The 16,269-nt window shown below is 38.8% G+C and overlaps 1 protein-coding gene across 1 annotated transcript in view; it reads right to left on the bottom strand.

The window, feature by feature from the left end:
* Positions 1-16,269, bottom strand: part of LGR5 (leucine rich repeat containing G protein-coupled receptor 5) — an 83,926-nt gene that overhangs the window by 19,577 nt on the left and 48,080 nt on the right. Inside the window, exons 5-7 of the mRNA XM_072333308.1 lie at positions 7,222-7,437; positions 4,057-4,128; positions 1,863-1,931 (exon numbers count right to left, since the gene is read on the bottom strand). Coding sequence (XP_072189409.1) covers positions 1,863-1,931; positions 4,057-4,128; positions 7,222-7,437 — 357 coding nt within the window. The remainder of the gene's footprint in view (positions 1-1,862; positions 1,932-4,056; positions 4,129-7,221; positions 7,438-16,269) is intronic.

Below are 16,269 nucleotides of genomic sequence, written 5' to 3'. Positions count from 1 at the left end.
AGCAGTGAACAGACTGTTTTTTTGGATGTATTGAATGGGATTCCTTGTACGGAGAAAAGCAAAGGAAATGGCACGACTTCTTCCTGGGGCAGTGTCTGGCCTCTCATCACCACTGACATGGTCAGACTGTGGGAGCAGTCCCATCATCAGTCAAAAGGAAATTGTGGTGCATTTCTGTAAAACAGAGTCTACAGCACTTCTGAGGTGACTGGGAGAGAGAGTGATCATGGCTATAGCCTGCACCCTGTGCACTGCACCTCATCTGAACCAAAGGTAAGTTACTGCCTGTCAGCTCACATACTGAGCAAAAGAGCTTAAATCTATCTGCACTCCTGGGTAAGGACACTATAGTAAGGCCACACTGGGAAAAATGCTTCACAGGCATCTTCAGAACCTAACAGCTATATCCACTCTGGAGAGAACAGCCCCTACAGCTGAGATAACCAAGGGCAGAGCATGTGAGACTGGTATAGCTCTGACTTGATGGCTTGCTGTCTCTAAGACAAGAAAAAAAAATCATAAAAAAAGCCAACTGTTTTCAGTCCAAGAACAAATTCTGAGAGAGAAAAGAGGCCTGACCCAGAAACATCTTAGTAATGTAGCCCTGAAATAAAATGAACCTTTGTGGCCCCGGGTTCCTTTTGGTGAGAAGAGAAGGAACCCTGTGGGAGATACCTCATGCTTTTATGACCAGCTTCCAGGGCCCAAGCAAAACACTGTTGCACATGGTCAAGTTCTGTGCTGGATTTGGGAATTCAGGTTACAATTTCACACTCCAAAGATTTCCTGCGCAGGGGAGATCAGCTGCCACAAGCAGTTTGATACTTAGACGTGAGATCCTATAGGGTCCAGAAATCTCAACCATATCAGGCAGTTTGCTGGACTGGACAAGGTGCATTTACTGCAAACCTAGGTTGTCCATGTTTGGCTACTGACTCCAGAGGTCAGCAAAAAGGCAGTTCTTCAAGGCCACTGGTTTTCAAGCCAATTATTTTAGGCCTCAGGAAGCAGAACAGCAGCTGAGAGTAGCTGGACTGAGAAACTCACAGCCCCACAGAGCCACACTCTTGGGCAGCACAGGAGGAACTGAGCTGGAGTCAACACTACTTGGGGATTCCCCACTTCCAAAGAAATCCCAGCCACATAAAGTGGCTTTATTGATGGTTTATGATGCACTAATACTACACCTGTGTCCAGTTTTACCTAGGTTTTGTAAAATCTACACCGATGGCACATGTAGATGGCAATTACTTCAAACTGAAAGAACTCTGGATGTACACAATGTTGTACACATCGTGTTTACAATGTGTGAATATTTCATTCATTCTTTTATAACTCAGCTGTTTCTTACAATAAACTTGGCTGGCTTCATTTCAGTGTTGACATTATTTTACAGAAACTATGTCTGTGCATCCACAAGTGTTTTGTTTACAATACTACAAAAGACTATTTAAGTTGAAAAGAGAATGCTTTAATTCAATGGGGGAGGAGGGATGGAAGAAAACATTTAAACTTGATTAGCCAGTAGGAGGGCCATGTTTTTCCTTAGTCCAGCAGATTGTGATATTTTGGACTGCTTGGAAAGAACAACTGCTGTGTTTGGGACTCAAAACAAATTAGCTGGGTTCCAAAGATAAAGTTCTTGAAAACAATTTGCTGCACTATGCAGTATAAAAGTCATCAGAACCTGAATGCTCTAAACTGCATGTTGAAAATTAACTTTTATGCATGTTGGCACATTTATTAGCTTTTCCTAGGATATCAGTTTTTAGGGATTACTGACAAAATCACCAGCATTAAGAAAATAATCAGTCACACAGTAGACAAAACATCCTCCATCCTAATATAAATGCTCGACTTACAGTTCTTTTAGGCTTGTTAGTGTCCTGATAGCAGTGGGGAACTCGTCCAGACTGTTGTAATTTAAATCTCTGTGTGAAAATAGATTGTGTTATTTAGGTTTTGTGTTGCATCAGGAATAACAGAATTATTGGCATCATATCATTTTTCATGCACTGAATGAGTAACGTATAGCCCAAATCCAGGAAATCTTTAAAGTGTGTGGATGTTCAATGAAAAATCTATTTAGGGCACATTCTCATTCCTATTTTTTTAACAACTGGGAAAACATACAATAAGCCCAACTTTATCATTATCTGTGTTGTTCAATTTAAGCTTTGGCAGTACTCACATGGAAAATGTTTCTAACCATACAAATTGCAAAAGCAGTAGTTTAGCTAGGGTAGTGACCTTTGCATTAAGAACTGCTCATGCTGCAGTGGCAATTAGGCTTCATTATGGTAAAGTGAATGAACTATAAGCACACTTGTGCCCTGAGCAAGACATGTGCATCCTTTATTATTCAGAAGACACCTGAAACTAAAATTGAGATGCGCCTGCGTGATGCTCCCTGAGCACTGCTTTGTGAAGAATACAGTCTGAAAAAAACTGAGAAGCAGCCTTATGGAATGGGCAAAACAGAAATCACAGTTTACAATAGATGGAAATTGAAACAGTATTAGGCTGAAGTAATTCAGGCAGGAAACTGCTGTCTGAACTCAACGAGGCTTTCCTTCCTGCTTGTAAATCTCTCTCTCCTGCTCACTGACAGAAAGAGATTACAGACAAGCACAGTTTTGCTTTGCCCTCCAGTGATATGTGATTTCCAGACCTATGCATCAATGCAAACAAATGATCTTAAAGCTGACCTCCATCGTTTATGCTGAGATCTCTTTATATTATCTTGAAACTGGTCTATACAATACCCAAGTAGTGAGTTTGATGCAAGTGCTACACTTTAGTGAAGGGACTGCACCTATATTTATTCCCAGGTTCATGATTATCCTCTGAGTTTTCATCTCTTTCATACCAGGTGGCTGGGACTGGGTTTGCAATTACTTATTCCATTGTTCTTTCCACCCCCTCCTCGCCATTTTTGACCAAGTGCCATGTGAATCTCACTTAAAAAAACACAACAAACTTACATTTTCCCTCTCTCTTTCCTGTCCCCCCTTTCCGGAGCTACACTAAGGGACTTCCTTTCAACTCACAGCAGACTCAAAGTCAAAACTGTAAAACTACATTTCAGTTTGAAGGGATCAACGCAACTGAAACTGGGGAATGAAAAGGAAAAAAAAAAATAAAATAAAAAAAGCTCAAGATTTCTTGCTTTCTGATCTTACTAAATCATGAAAGTGAGCAGTACATACATCTGTGGATGAGAAAGAAAATAGTTACTTTCAAACTAGCGTTATTCGGATTTGATATTTTGTCTACTTGCTCCTCAAATCTTCATCCTCTGCCCTGGTTAGGTGAAATCTCTAAGATCTCTGAGGAGGATTTAGCTGACTGTGGCAGGCGGCAGAGCAGAAGATGTGCATGGTTTTACCTTTCCTACTGCATTTCTGGGTTCGGTTGCTTACTCTAGCAGATATGAACAGAACTTTGAGAAAAACTTGAGGCAATTCGAATCTTTATCTGTGCTATTCTTCAGTGAAGCTCTTTAAAGGCAAACTCTTAGATTCAACTGAGATATCTCCTTCCTTGTAAAATGTACACGATTTGGGTATTTGGCACTTCCTCTTTTTCCAGGATAAAAAACAGAAAATTATTTGATTTCACAGCTCTCTTCTATGGCGAGACAGTATCTTGGTGGTAAATCTTTTCACTGTGACAGTTTCCCAATCTAGCCATTAGGTTTATTGATTAAACAAGACAAATAAATAGTACTAAACTAGGCAAACACAACTGCTTGTGAATAGCCACTTCTTTTTCAATGCCCAGTACAGTTCTCAAATGTCCTTTAAATGATTTATCAACGGTCATGCTTATTAAAAAGTCAAGCTAATTTTATAGTCAAAAATAGGATTTGCCACATAGAGTCATTGTAAGCCATCACTTAGATCCTGTAGTGATTAGGCAAGCCAAAAAACACATTTAGTTCTTAGGCTATTTTTATTCTTTCAGAATATTAATGAAAACACTGGAGGAAAAAAAAAAAAAAGAAAAAAAAAGAAAAAAAAAAAAAAGAAAGAAACAAATAAGAGGTCAACTCACAAAGTCTCCAGGCTGTGGAGCCCATCAAAGCATTTCTTTCCCAGGGAGTAGATTCTATTGTTATGGAGATGTCTGCAAGGGAACATTAAGGCACAGTCAGGAAAGCGCATTGCCCACGGTGGACTCAAGCAAAACATTTTGATGTTTAAATCAAAATAAACTTGTTTTCAGGCATGCACCAATTATATGCAAGTCATGCTTTCGCAAGAGTGTGTAGAGGAGGCACTTTCACTTTCTCCTGACATCACTCCACCCGTGCGGCATTCAATTTGGTTCCACAGAAGGGATTTGTTTTACAACCAACTATGTGGCTTAAAAAAGGCATAACCTGGAATTCTAGGGTGGGTTTTGAGCATTAAATGTTGTGAAATTGTATACGTATTCTCACACATCACTACTTAACATGTTGCCTTTAGAACTGTGGGAGGTGTTTACTTGGATGATGCATATTCAGAGGCTGTTAGAGGGGATGGCACAGAATAGCAGGTGAACAGAAGGATAATAAGGCAGAAACAGTCATTAGCCTTGCAGAATGAAAGAAGACACAAACCCATAAGACAAGGAGTCACAGCTTCACTGAGATGAGTCAACTAATCAATTTTTAGGGTGCTTTAATTTGCTCTCCTTTGAGACTGTAAACACCTGTAGGTCAACACCTACTTCTCAAATGTTCAGCCACCATTAGTAACTGCTGCTTGTTTCATTTCAGTCAAACCCTCCCACGTGAAGGATCATAATGCTACCTACTTCTAAGATTTTTATACTGACACAGAAAAAAATCAATCTGTGTTAATCTCATTAATGGGAGTAGGTACAACTTAGTGCTATTTAAGTTGCCTTTTGAAGAGGATGCATTTTTCCCTGTAGACTTTTATTTTATTCTTCACGCTCCACTCTCATGGTGGAGGAAAACACTTCAAAAGAAAAGATGGGTTGTGTTTGAGGAGCTGCCAGTTACATACCCTTTAATGCTTCATTCTGCTCTAAAAATAATTTTAAAGATCACAGAACATAGAGACATTGAGTATCTCTGTCCATAAAAACCATGGTTCCGGATGGCAAAATACAAATGTTTTGTAGGTTTCCCCCCTCCCTTGGAAATAAAATTAATCATTCTTTAAAATGGTTACATTTTGAATGCAATGTTAGCATGAAGAATGTCTACAAATTCCAATTCAGTTTGGATTGCTAGTGAAGGAGCTTCAGACCTGTGCCAGCTGAACATGCATATTCACACAGAGCTGGAAATTTGCCAGTCTGAACAGAGTGGAAAACAAAAGAAAGGAGAACCGCACACGAATATTTTGATGAGCCAAAAATCATAGAATCATAGAATCACAGAAACCTTAGAATTGGAAGGGATGTTTAAAGGCCATCTAGTCCAACTCCCATGCAATGAACAGGGACACCACAGCTAGATCAGGTTCCTCAGAGCCTGATCCAGCCTTGCCTTGAAAGTCTCCAGGTATGAGGCATCAACTCCCTCTCTGGGTAACCTCACCACTGTCACTGTAAAAGCCTTCTTCCTTATGTCCAACCTAAATCTACCCTATTTGAGCTTGAAACCATTTCCCCTTGTTCTCTCACCACAGGCCCTGATAAAGAGTCTGTCCCCTTCTTTCCTGCATCTTCCCTTTAGATACTGAAAGGTCACTCTCAGGTCACCTTGTAGCCTTCTCTCCTCCAGGCTGAAAAGCCCCAGCTCAGTATCAGATGTTGTAGATAATGAGGAATAGTTTAATGATTAAACAATATGAAGCCAGAAGACCAGAAGTAGGCAAGCCAGATCAAAATACGGGGACCTAAGTGAGCAGAAGCAATCAGGGAATAAAAGATCATTTTCTCCTGGCTTTCTTCTATGCTCTCCTATCTCTGCATATCTGGTAGGGATCTAGAAAATGACATTCCATTCAAGACATTCTCTACTTTCTCAGCATTACTGAGATGTCTAGGAGCTTGGTTAAATAACAAGTCTATCTACTCCTCTATCTGCTTTAAATGGAATGAGACTTATACTCAATGTAAACATAGGGCAAGGATTGTGTACTAACTACAAGGCAGCTACTGTACACCTATAATTGGTGCTCTATACATTTAAGTGAATATATTAAGCACTAGGCAGAGATGGTGACTACAATACTCAGTAAAGAACCTTGAAATGTGCCAGGTTCAGTGTTTACAGTGGGGTTAAAATATGCTAAAATATGCGAAGTCTCCTACAGACTATAGTTTCTGCCAGCTTTTAAGTCTTGACTAGATTATTTTCTCCTTAATAATACTAACATTTTCCAAAGTATCCTGAAATAACTTCTCCTCAGTTTCCTCTTTAGTTTATCCAGCCTTTCTAGTTTTTTTTCCCACTTGGTGCACTCCCAGAAGATAGAACTGAAACCATGTTCCACAGTATTCCTTCCAGATTTTGGTGTCGGTTTTGCAGCTTATTCATTTACGTGTACTATATCAAAATATAAAGCAACATATACTGCCTGTGAAGTAGAACTACACATAGGTCTGAAGAAGAAACTATACATAATTTCTACCTGAGCAGCATTCTTTCCAAGTCACCCAGAAAGCTTTCAGTTCATTTCCTTTTACTAATCTTTCTCCATGCAGTACTGCCTTAGAAAGCATAAAATTCACCTGTTCCTGTGACTTTTGCTGACCAGATATGGCGACTATTTAAAAATTCCCTTACCTAGCTTATACTGGAGACAAAACTTTTAAGCACTTTAGCAAATGTGACTTTAAGATGATGTGGAGATTCAGTTTCTCTAAGATAATAATAATAATAATAATAAAAACAAAACATTTATAGTACTTATACAAACAAACAAAAAAATATTTTGTATTTAAAAAACAACATTTTCCATAACAACAAGGACTGAACACATACAGAGTATCATCACTAGACCTAGTGCAAAAGAAGAACTACAGCTTTGTAGTCCAAGATAACGTAAGTTTAATATCAGCACGGACAGAAAAAAACAGAGGCTTAGCTAATCCATGTATACAGATATTTATCTCTCATTTACTACTTGGGACAGACTAGGTTGTCTCAAGTAATATCTAAATTAAACATTGTATCTTCAAGTAATTAATCACAAGGAGGTCAAAGCCCTGCAAAGAAGCAAAGATTCTGGCTAAAAAGCAATTGATAAAACTTACAGTACTACCAAACTGGAGAGGTTTCCAAAAGCATAGTCCGGTATGTAATGAATTTTATTCAGTGCCAGTGTCATTGCCTGAAGTGCTGGTAAACTTCTAAAAGCTTGGATGGGTATTTCTGTCAAAGAATTATCATCTAGCCACAGGTGTCTGAGGGAGACTAAACCGTTGAAGCAGTTGGGGGGCACGTAGTTGATGTGGTTGGCATCCAGGCGTCTAGAGGAGAAAGAAATAAAGAAAATTAATTCTGAGGAAAGAACAGTGGACTTTCACAAGAAACCATCATCAAGAACACAACAAGGATAGGCAGCATCTGTCACATCAATTTTTCATTTCCAGGAGATTCTATATTCCCATCTTGTTTGCTACATTATCTCTGGGACCTCACATGGTGTTCACAAATCTCCTAGGCAGCTGGCTCACTGCTCACAGCTCTGCTTTGGGGTCATTGGTTCACTGAGAGCATGGACTAATCACTTTTGAACAGAGCCTCTCTATGGACCGGTCACAAATTTGCTTACTTTCCCAATTATTTGAAAGTATGAAATAAAGAAGTATAAGAAACTCAGCATGACGCTCTCTTTCATAATCTATAAATCACTGACTTGCAGTGCTGAAAGCTGTTTTGAGTTTCCAGATGCTACCCATCCATTTTAAAAGCTAAAAATAAAAATCATTTCTGGGTTTCCACTCATGTTTTACTCCTTAAGAGCTGCACAGTCCATTTATTCTAGTGAGCAATGAACATACCATTTCTTAAAAGTAGAGCAAAATGGTTTTATACAGTTGTTATTGTTTTAGTTTTAGTGTTACAGTTTTAGTGTTGCTAATGCAGTTGATTCACTTTGAAGCTATCTGATGCACTTCAGCTGCTGCAGAGCCAATAGAGGGAGCTCAACTACACTGCACCTTTCCAGAGCTGCAGGTGATACCTTGCTTTCACACTTCTGCAAGTAAGGATTAAATCTACTTAACTTTCTGCAGATATGGCACTAGAAATACTATGTCATAGAAGACAGTCTCTAAAACTTTTCTTGCAGATGTCTGTTCAGAAGAGTACAGAGATGAAATAAAACCAAATTTAAATAGAAGTATGGAAAATACCATAAAACAAACAGACATATCCAAGGTACAAATTAGTAATTCTGTACAACCTAAATTCGTTTCGCTTAAGAGAAATGTAATACACTCTGTGATGGGCATGATAATCTCTTTATTTAAAGCTGCTTCCTCATTTACAGTCATGTAAAACGTCAGGTCCATTCTATCTCCTGCTCTGCGCTCCTTCTACCTTCTGCATGAGAACAAATAATGAATGCGAAGGCTTCGTGCCAGGCTGGCAAATAACTGAGACAAGGTCAGTTGGAACAAATTTATAAAGTTCAGTGTCAAAGCCCCTGTACAATTAAATTTTCAATATAATAACTGACATGGCAGGCAGCAGAGACAGAACTTTCAAAATAACTCAAGGGTCGGTCAACAAATGGGTGAGGCTGGAAATGTTTAGAAATAGTCATGCTGTACCTCCCCCATTCCCCAGGCAACAACCGTGCCATGCCTATGTTTTCAAATAAGGTATAATTTGAATGAGTGGATGAGGTTTCTTTGTGTTTGGTCAGAAGTAAATTTCTTCCCTGTGTGATGCTGGTATGTAAACTAAGAACTTACAGTTGTATTAGTTTGACAGTTACACTGATTAAAGAATGGAGGCTTTATTCAACCTAAATGTGTTACTGTGTGACAGTCAGCTTCTTGCTCAGTGCCAAGGCTGACTGTGCAGCTCTGACCGCCCAGAGGAGGAGAGACTCCAGAGGAGTTACTCACAGAACTCTTGCTTGTGTGGCAAAGCCAGGAGTCAGCTGTTTGTGTGATCCTGGGGCTGCAGAAGAAGTACCTCTGCTGTCCTCAGAGAGGTCAGGGTTTCTACCTTACCAACGTTCAGCAGCAAATCAAGGAAGCAATTTTGTTTATTACTGAAGTTTCCAAATATAAACACACTACTACTATGTAAGCAAAATAGACAACATAGGACTGCTGTAATATAAATGAGATTCTAAATCGCTGGCTTATTCCTTAAATAAACTTTATAAGAAAAATTGAAACTACAATGATTTGTACTGCACGTCCTATTGCTGGATTATACACCCTACCAGTGCTCATAAGCACTGCCTCAAGTGCTCTTTTGTTATCTAATCTTTTTAGAATTTCCAAGTACTATTTTCCCCTTTTGCAGATAATAAAACATTTCTGTAGTGGTTATGTTTCCTGTCATGCTGTAGGTAATGCACACTGATGTATAAAGCATTGATCAAAATCGTTGTTTTCAGCCAATTGTTTTACATACGTTGATCAAAGTTTTGGCACTTTCAAAACTAAACCCATTAACTCACAAACATGACCCTATTTATAACTGAAAATACACAGATAACGTGGTGAGTTTGAAAGCTGCTATTATATTCCAGAGAAAGCCAATTTAGGGAAAAGGAAAAGCTTGATCACTTCTGATAGGCGGCATGTAAATAAAGCAGACAGTACGAAATTCACCATGAGCTCACTTAAAATGTCCAAACCCTTCAGTGAAAATGCTTGAGCTATGTGGACTGTATCCCACTGGTGTTTCCTGTGGCATGCTGTGAATGCTAGGACCATATCCGTTATAAATGATGAAAAGATATTATTCATATAGGATTGAAAGCATGACTAATTCGCTGTTACTCTAAAAAGGGTGAAGGTAGATTTTTTTTTAAAGTTTTGGTTCATATTTTTGTATCAATTCAATATGGACACCCAGCTTTGTGCCATTGTTATGTCTCCACATGAATAGATATATTTTTCCTTTCTCTGCGTTTTATCCCAAAAGTAAGCCCAGGTACAACCTAGTGAAATACCTAGTGCCCAGGAAGATACTTAAAGTCTTCTTAGTGAGTCTTTCTCCTTCATTCAAGGTTAAGTGAAATGCTAGGTTCCACATCACGCAGACATTGCTGAGGGCATGGAGCAATGATGAATGAGGACTGGGGAGAGGGCAGATGTGGGGTGGTACTGCAGGTCAGGTTGTGGTGACATGGACCCTCTCACGAGTTTGTTCATAGTAGTTAGGTTAAGGCCACATGTAAGGAATGGCAAAAGTGACATCAGAACTGGCTTTGAAAAGTGAATGCAATGAGAATAAAACTGGCTACTGTAAGCAAGGTTTCTCCAACATGTCCCTTTAAGCAGGATACCCCCCTTCAAACCTCAGGGAAAAATGCTTGGGCTATTGTGAAAGCTTAATTACATCGTGCCAGCACAGCAGTTCCCACAGTTTTCAGGCCTTGTATGAGCTTGTACAAGACTGATACAAGAAACCCTGCACAGCAACGGCAAGACTGAAAGAAGGGGGAAAAAAAGTCACAAGTTATTGTTTAGGAACATTTGTTTCTGCCCTGCTGCTTAGTTAAACTCCATCTGCACATAAAATATGAGAAGATCTCAACAACTCTGAGAGTTGTGATCCTTAGCTGTTTATTTCCAAATATGTTGCTCAGGTGTATCCTGGATGGTGTGCCAGGACACTAGCATGTCGTATAAAGCACAAATATCCAGTTCCAAAGCTATTTTCATACTGAAACCGGCCTCAAAGCCCCAAAAGTGGGAAAAAGTGGGGCCAGCAAGAATAGTTGGGTCATGCTAGGAGCCTGGCTGCAGAACAGAGGTCCAAGACCAGACATCTTGGGTGTCTGGGAATGTTGCCAGTAACCTCTGTTGGCCTCCCAGAGCAGGCGGCTGCATGCAGGGTGCTGACAGAATGGCCCAGGCCTGTAGGAGCTGCCAAGTGGCCCCAGGTAGCTGCTCAGCCAAACCCCATCTGGCAGCAGTCAGAAGTGTGCCAAGGACCCCGCTCACAGGACAGCAGGGCAGATGGTCATGACCAGTGCTTTGGAGCAGTCCTATGCCCTGTTTGCCCTGCTAGACTGGCTCCAGCAATACTATTTCACCACATGATGCCCACGTGGACCTTCTTGTGTATCTGATTTGAACCTCACATGGCTGATCATTTCAGCACTTAGCTGTCTTCTCCCACAGGCAGTGTACATCCTGGTGGGATTCAGCCACACAGAAAGATTTCTCATTAGCAGTTCTGAGGTTGAGAAATGCATCTCTTTACAGATGTGATTAACAAACAAACAAACAAACAAACAAAAACAACAATGCTCATTTAAGAGATTGTTCAGCAGACAGAAAGGAGTCAGACACTGAGTAGCTTCTACTGGATGCAAGAAAACACCACTCAGCAGCCTGGAACTGCTGACCCAGTTTGAATAACTGTACCCCACTTTGAAAGCAATCTGAGCCTACAGCTGGTGGACTGGACTCAAAAATTAGCACAAAACAGTTTGGGGATCCTTGCATGTCTGTCCCCCTCTTGGCTGCTTATCAAGCAGGAAAAGAGTGTGACTGAGAAGGGTGCTCTGACACTGCCTTGGTAGTCCACCATTCAGTCCCTTTTCCATTATCTAGTGCCCTAGGGTTCTAGAAGCTCATGTAGATAAAACATGAAGTAAAATGAGACCGCAGCTGTGAGTTTTGAGATATCTTTGTGTATGTGTATAGTTGTATGCATGAGTACATACTACCTTGATTCAAACTGTGGGAAATTCCTCCTTAGGGAGTTAGAGGGTAATGGTTGAGGTACTGGGTTTCCTAAGAAGGATAAAGCCTTCTGTGGGCTTCATTATCATTGGGTGTGACGTGAAAAACCACAGCTGAAGCTCCTGTCTTTTCATGAACACAGTTCTCCTGGGAGAATGTAATTTCATCAAAGTTGGTTGGTCTTTTAACTAAAAGTCAGGATTATTAACACAGGCATCATGCTAGAAAAAAACCAGCCTGTTTATAATGTTAATGCTTCTGAAAAAAAGGCTTGTTTGTTTCAAGGCTAACTGGAGGCATCTCAGAACTCTGTACCATCAAAGTCTTCCATTCCTTTTTTAGAATAGGAATTCCTTTGGAAATGTCAAATATTTAGAGAAGCAGGGAGCAGGAGATGAAAAGTCCATTTTCTGACCTGTTCCAGCCAAGCATATTTGTAAGAACACCTGAGGTGATTCCTAGCTCATCTTTCATGTAAAAATGCATCATCATCAAGTGCTCTGCACATATCGACATATCTTAAAAATCAACTGAAGTGATAAATAAACTGTCAGAAAGCTAAAACAAATTTATTTACAATATATATATATATATTAATCCTGTATTTGTAAAGACAAATCCATGTGCTACACTAAACTCCAGGTTTTCAGTGGAAAAATGATGGTTTATTTTCTCTTTTACCATTTGTTTCCAGTGCTTTGGAAGAGAGACTGTCTTGCATTCTGCTCTGTTTTCTACTACTGAACTCCCTGAAGTTTTGAAGTACTGAAGTTTTACAAGAATGAAAACAGGTGGCATTTCTTACTGTAAATAATGCTTGTTTCTAAATATCCTTGCTGACTGGTTTAGCATGGACAGTGACATAATACTTGATCTATTCTTGATTATCATTTCTCTCTGAATATGCAGTAGGAAAAGCTTCTTATTAACAAACAATGATTTCTAAGCAAGAGAATAAACTGAATTAATCTGTGGCATTCAATACAAGACGTTGTATTAGAATAGTCCCAATAGAAGAGCAGCAGAAGCTTTGCTTCTCCATCAGATGTGCCAATTAGACTTGCCTCCTTTATGTACCAAAATTTGCAAGTGAAAATCTGCAACTTGTCAGTTGCTAATAACATAACATTTGTTTTAATATGCTCAGGGAACAAATCTTAAAAAAATAATTTGTGCATCATTATTTGCTTTACCAACCCCTGCCTGTTTAAAAAATACTGAAATGCCAATTCTGGTACATAAGTGATCTCACTAAAAATAATAATAATAAAAAAAATCTATTTAAACAAGTACTTAAATTCAGTGAAAACAGTTGGTCAGAAAGCAAGGTGATAATTAATAGCTATGTTACAAAAATAAGTTGGTAGACCTACATAGAAGGCTTTTGGATTACACAGATATATTCAAAATTATTAAAAGTCTTCTTGATTTAAAAGCTGAGTGGAGATATTGGAGCTTTGGGAAATATAAAATCTAGAGACCGTCTGCTTACTGTCAGTTCTACAGAAATGCGAATAACAAGGGAGACGGCATCCAAGTGACACTTCAAAACCTGCTGCCAAGATGTAAGTTGTGACAGCACTCATTGTGTGTTGGCTGTTTTCAGTCATGGAATTTGAGAACATACTTTCCTCTTCTTGGCTTAGCAGAAGCAAACATCATCTGAATTGTTAGGGCTAGTAAACCAGTACCCATCTGTATTCATGACAAATTTCAAAAGGAAATTATAGCCCACGGAACATGCTGAACATGGAGATAAACACAGCTGTGGGCCAGCGTAATAAAATGAGAGGCATTACTTTCAGAGCAGCCTTTGTATACATCTAATGTGCGTACACACACAATTACATACATACTTATATAAAGATGATTTTAACATAATCCTCTTCACATTCATTAAGGTATCAAGGTGGTTAGTATGGATTGCTTCTCTACATGACTGCCTTTCTTGGGTGAAAACACAAAAGGCAGTTCTAAGCCCTGTCATCAGATTTCAGTTTTTTGCAGCTATGCTAACCTAAAGAAAAGGGTTAATGAGGCTTTTGAAAACCATGCCACCTGTTTAGTTAAACATAATAAACACAAGAAGTTGTTATCTTATAGAACTTGCCTTTGTGTAGGCTTTTAACCTCTTAATTACACTCTTGAAAAGACTGCTGCTATTTCAAAGGTTTCAAGAAATACTTCCTATTGTAAATCAGAAACCGATGCAAGAACCACCTTGTGAGCAGAAAATTCCTAGACTGTAAGAAACAAGAAATTGAATCTATGCACACCTTTATCTGACAAGCACAACCCAGTTTAAGCAAACAAAAGAATAATAGTTTTCTTTCCCTCAAAGAGGTCTCTTTTGCCAGTGATCGTCTTTCAGCTGATAGTAGCTTTTCTGTACAAACCCGTATCGTTCCATCTTAGGACTGCCTCGCAGCTGTCTAAAAGTTTCTGCTGATCGCCCCTATTCTCTTGTCTGTCTCAATTTTGTCACAAAATATCAGTCCTTCACGCAGACTACACATTGCAACTATATTTGGTTCTCTTCTTTAGCTTCTTCACCTATGGAAAAGAATATCTTCAAACAAGAATGAGTGAGACTGTCATTTTGTTTAGAAACTGTGCTGGAAATTCAACAGTCTCTTTCAGAGCAACAAAGGAACCCTTGTTTGCTTGGCTTATCGTGTTTTGGTCCAGAATGTGTATAGAATGATGTGATCTCAGCAATATTTTCTTTTTTGTTTGTTTAGCAAAAAGAAAATCTAATATAGTCAGTAGACCAGCATTTTCTCATGACTATTTTCTTTTTTTTTTTTTTTTTTAGAAGATCAAAGGAAAGAACTGTAACCTCAAAGGTATATGGCTAAGATATTTCAGTCTGCCTGGTCAATAAAGAAAAAAAAGGTACAGACCAAATAACAATTTAGAAGATAATTAATTCTTAAGGCTCTTTCACCTTTACAAACCTTAACAAACTCTTTGTATATTAAGGAGGTAAGTATTTAAGACAGACGTAAGAACCTGGAAGCTAAAATAGTATAATGTGTGTCTGTATATGGGTAAGTTATACACCAATGACAAAAATTTGCTAGCAATTGAGTCATTATTTGGGCCTTCAAATTTCATCTGAATTGAATGTGTGCAAAAGATGTGGATTTTCTGGTAGAACACACACAAAAAACAAGAGAACATCTATAGCACAGTATGCTTCCCAATAGATCTCAGCTCTAAGCAGGTTAGATAGATTGGTATATATATGCTGCTCTTGTCACTATTAAGACTTTTACCAGTGATGTCAGTAATCACTGCACACTGCAGAAACAGTTTTTGCAATAATCACTTGAACTTCTCTAATGATTTTCACATTAGGAACTTGAAAATAACCTTAATTCATAGTAATTCTGTAAAAAATATATGGTGACCATCTAAAGTGCAGAATCCACTGGAGATAGGACAGAGGTACATAAAATCCAGGGTGCCTCAATAGGGAACAGCTGTTTATACCTTCTCGAGCCTGCAGCTATTAGCATCTATTACCATCAAATGTGATAGTAAATTCCAAGCAAATACAAAGAGGTACCTCATCAGAGAGTTAGCTGATCAGCAGATATGCTGCTATGGAAAATAATGGGTGTTACATTAGCTCAAACAGCAAATGTACAAGCTCACAGAAGAAAATCCTCTAAGAGCTATCAAGTTCAAAGAAGCCGCTCAGCAAGTCCTTGAGCACCAAGCTTTGGCAGTTGGGACAGTTTACCAAGGGAGTATTATTTTATTCTTCACCTGACCTTTTAGTTTTCCTTCACTATCTACTATAGAAGGTCTGCTAGGGCTAGATCAGCTTTTAGCACGATGTGGTACAACCATTTTTAAGTCATGAGGCAGAAGCACATCAAAATAATTTCATTCATACAATGAAGCAGCCAATCCTCACTCCTAGTCTAGGAAATCTGGCAGGAGTTCTGTTAAAACTGAAGCTTGTGGACTGAATCAGCACAAACCCAGTCAATAACTATAAATATGGAGACCTGCCTGTAGCACAGAATATAATTAAGAGTCCTCTAGTACAGTTTGTTTCAAGAGCTTATAGTATTTTACATATCGCTTAAAAAGAAAAAATTAAATGAAAAAAAATATATATAGAAAAGCAAGGCTGTTGTTTGGGATTCCTTCTTTTCCCTTGTAAAAAGCCATAATAAGAAATCATGGGAAAGACTGAGGCCCCAGGGACCATATTCTTCTTGACTGACAGAATGTACTGAGGAGCAAGGAATGTCTTCTCAGGTGGTAAACTGGTTTATAACACTGCAAAGAAGTTGTCAGTGCCACTAAATTACTAGAATGAAATCAGTCACTTTTGATTTTTAAAGAGTACAATTCTCTTGAAAAGCATTTCAGAGAGATTTAAAAGAAGAGACAGATTCA

This window comes from Excalfactoria chinensis, chromosome 1 (genome assembly GCF_039878825.1).
Source record: "Excalfactoria chinensis isolate bCotChi1 chromosome 1, bCotChi1.hap2, whole genome shotgun sequence".
Classification (NCBI taxonomy): Eukaryota; Metazoa; Chordata; class Aves; order Galliformes; family Phasianidae; genus Excalfactoria; species Excalfactoria chinensis.
Note: the sequence above shows the minus strand (reverse complement) of the source record. Positions and strands in the feature narration are given on the sequence as shown.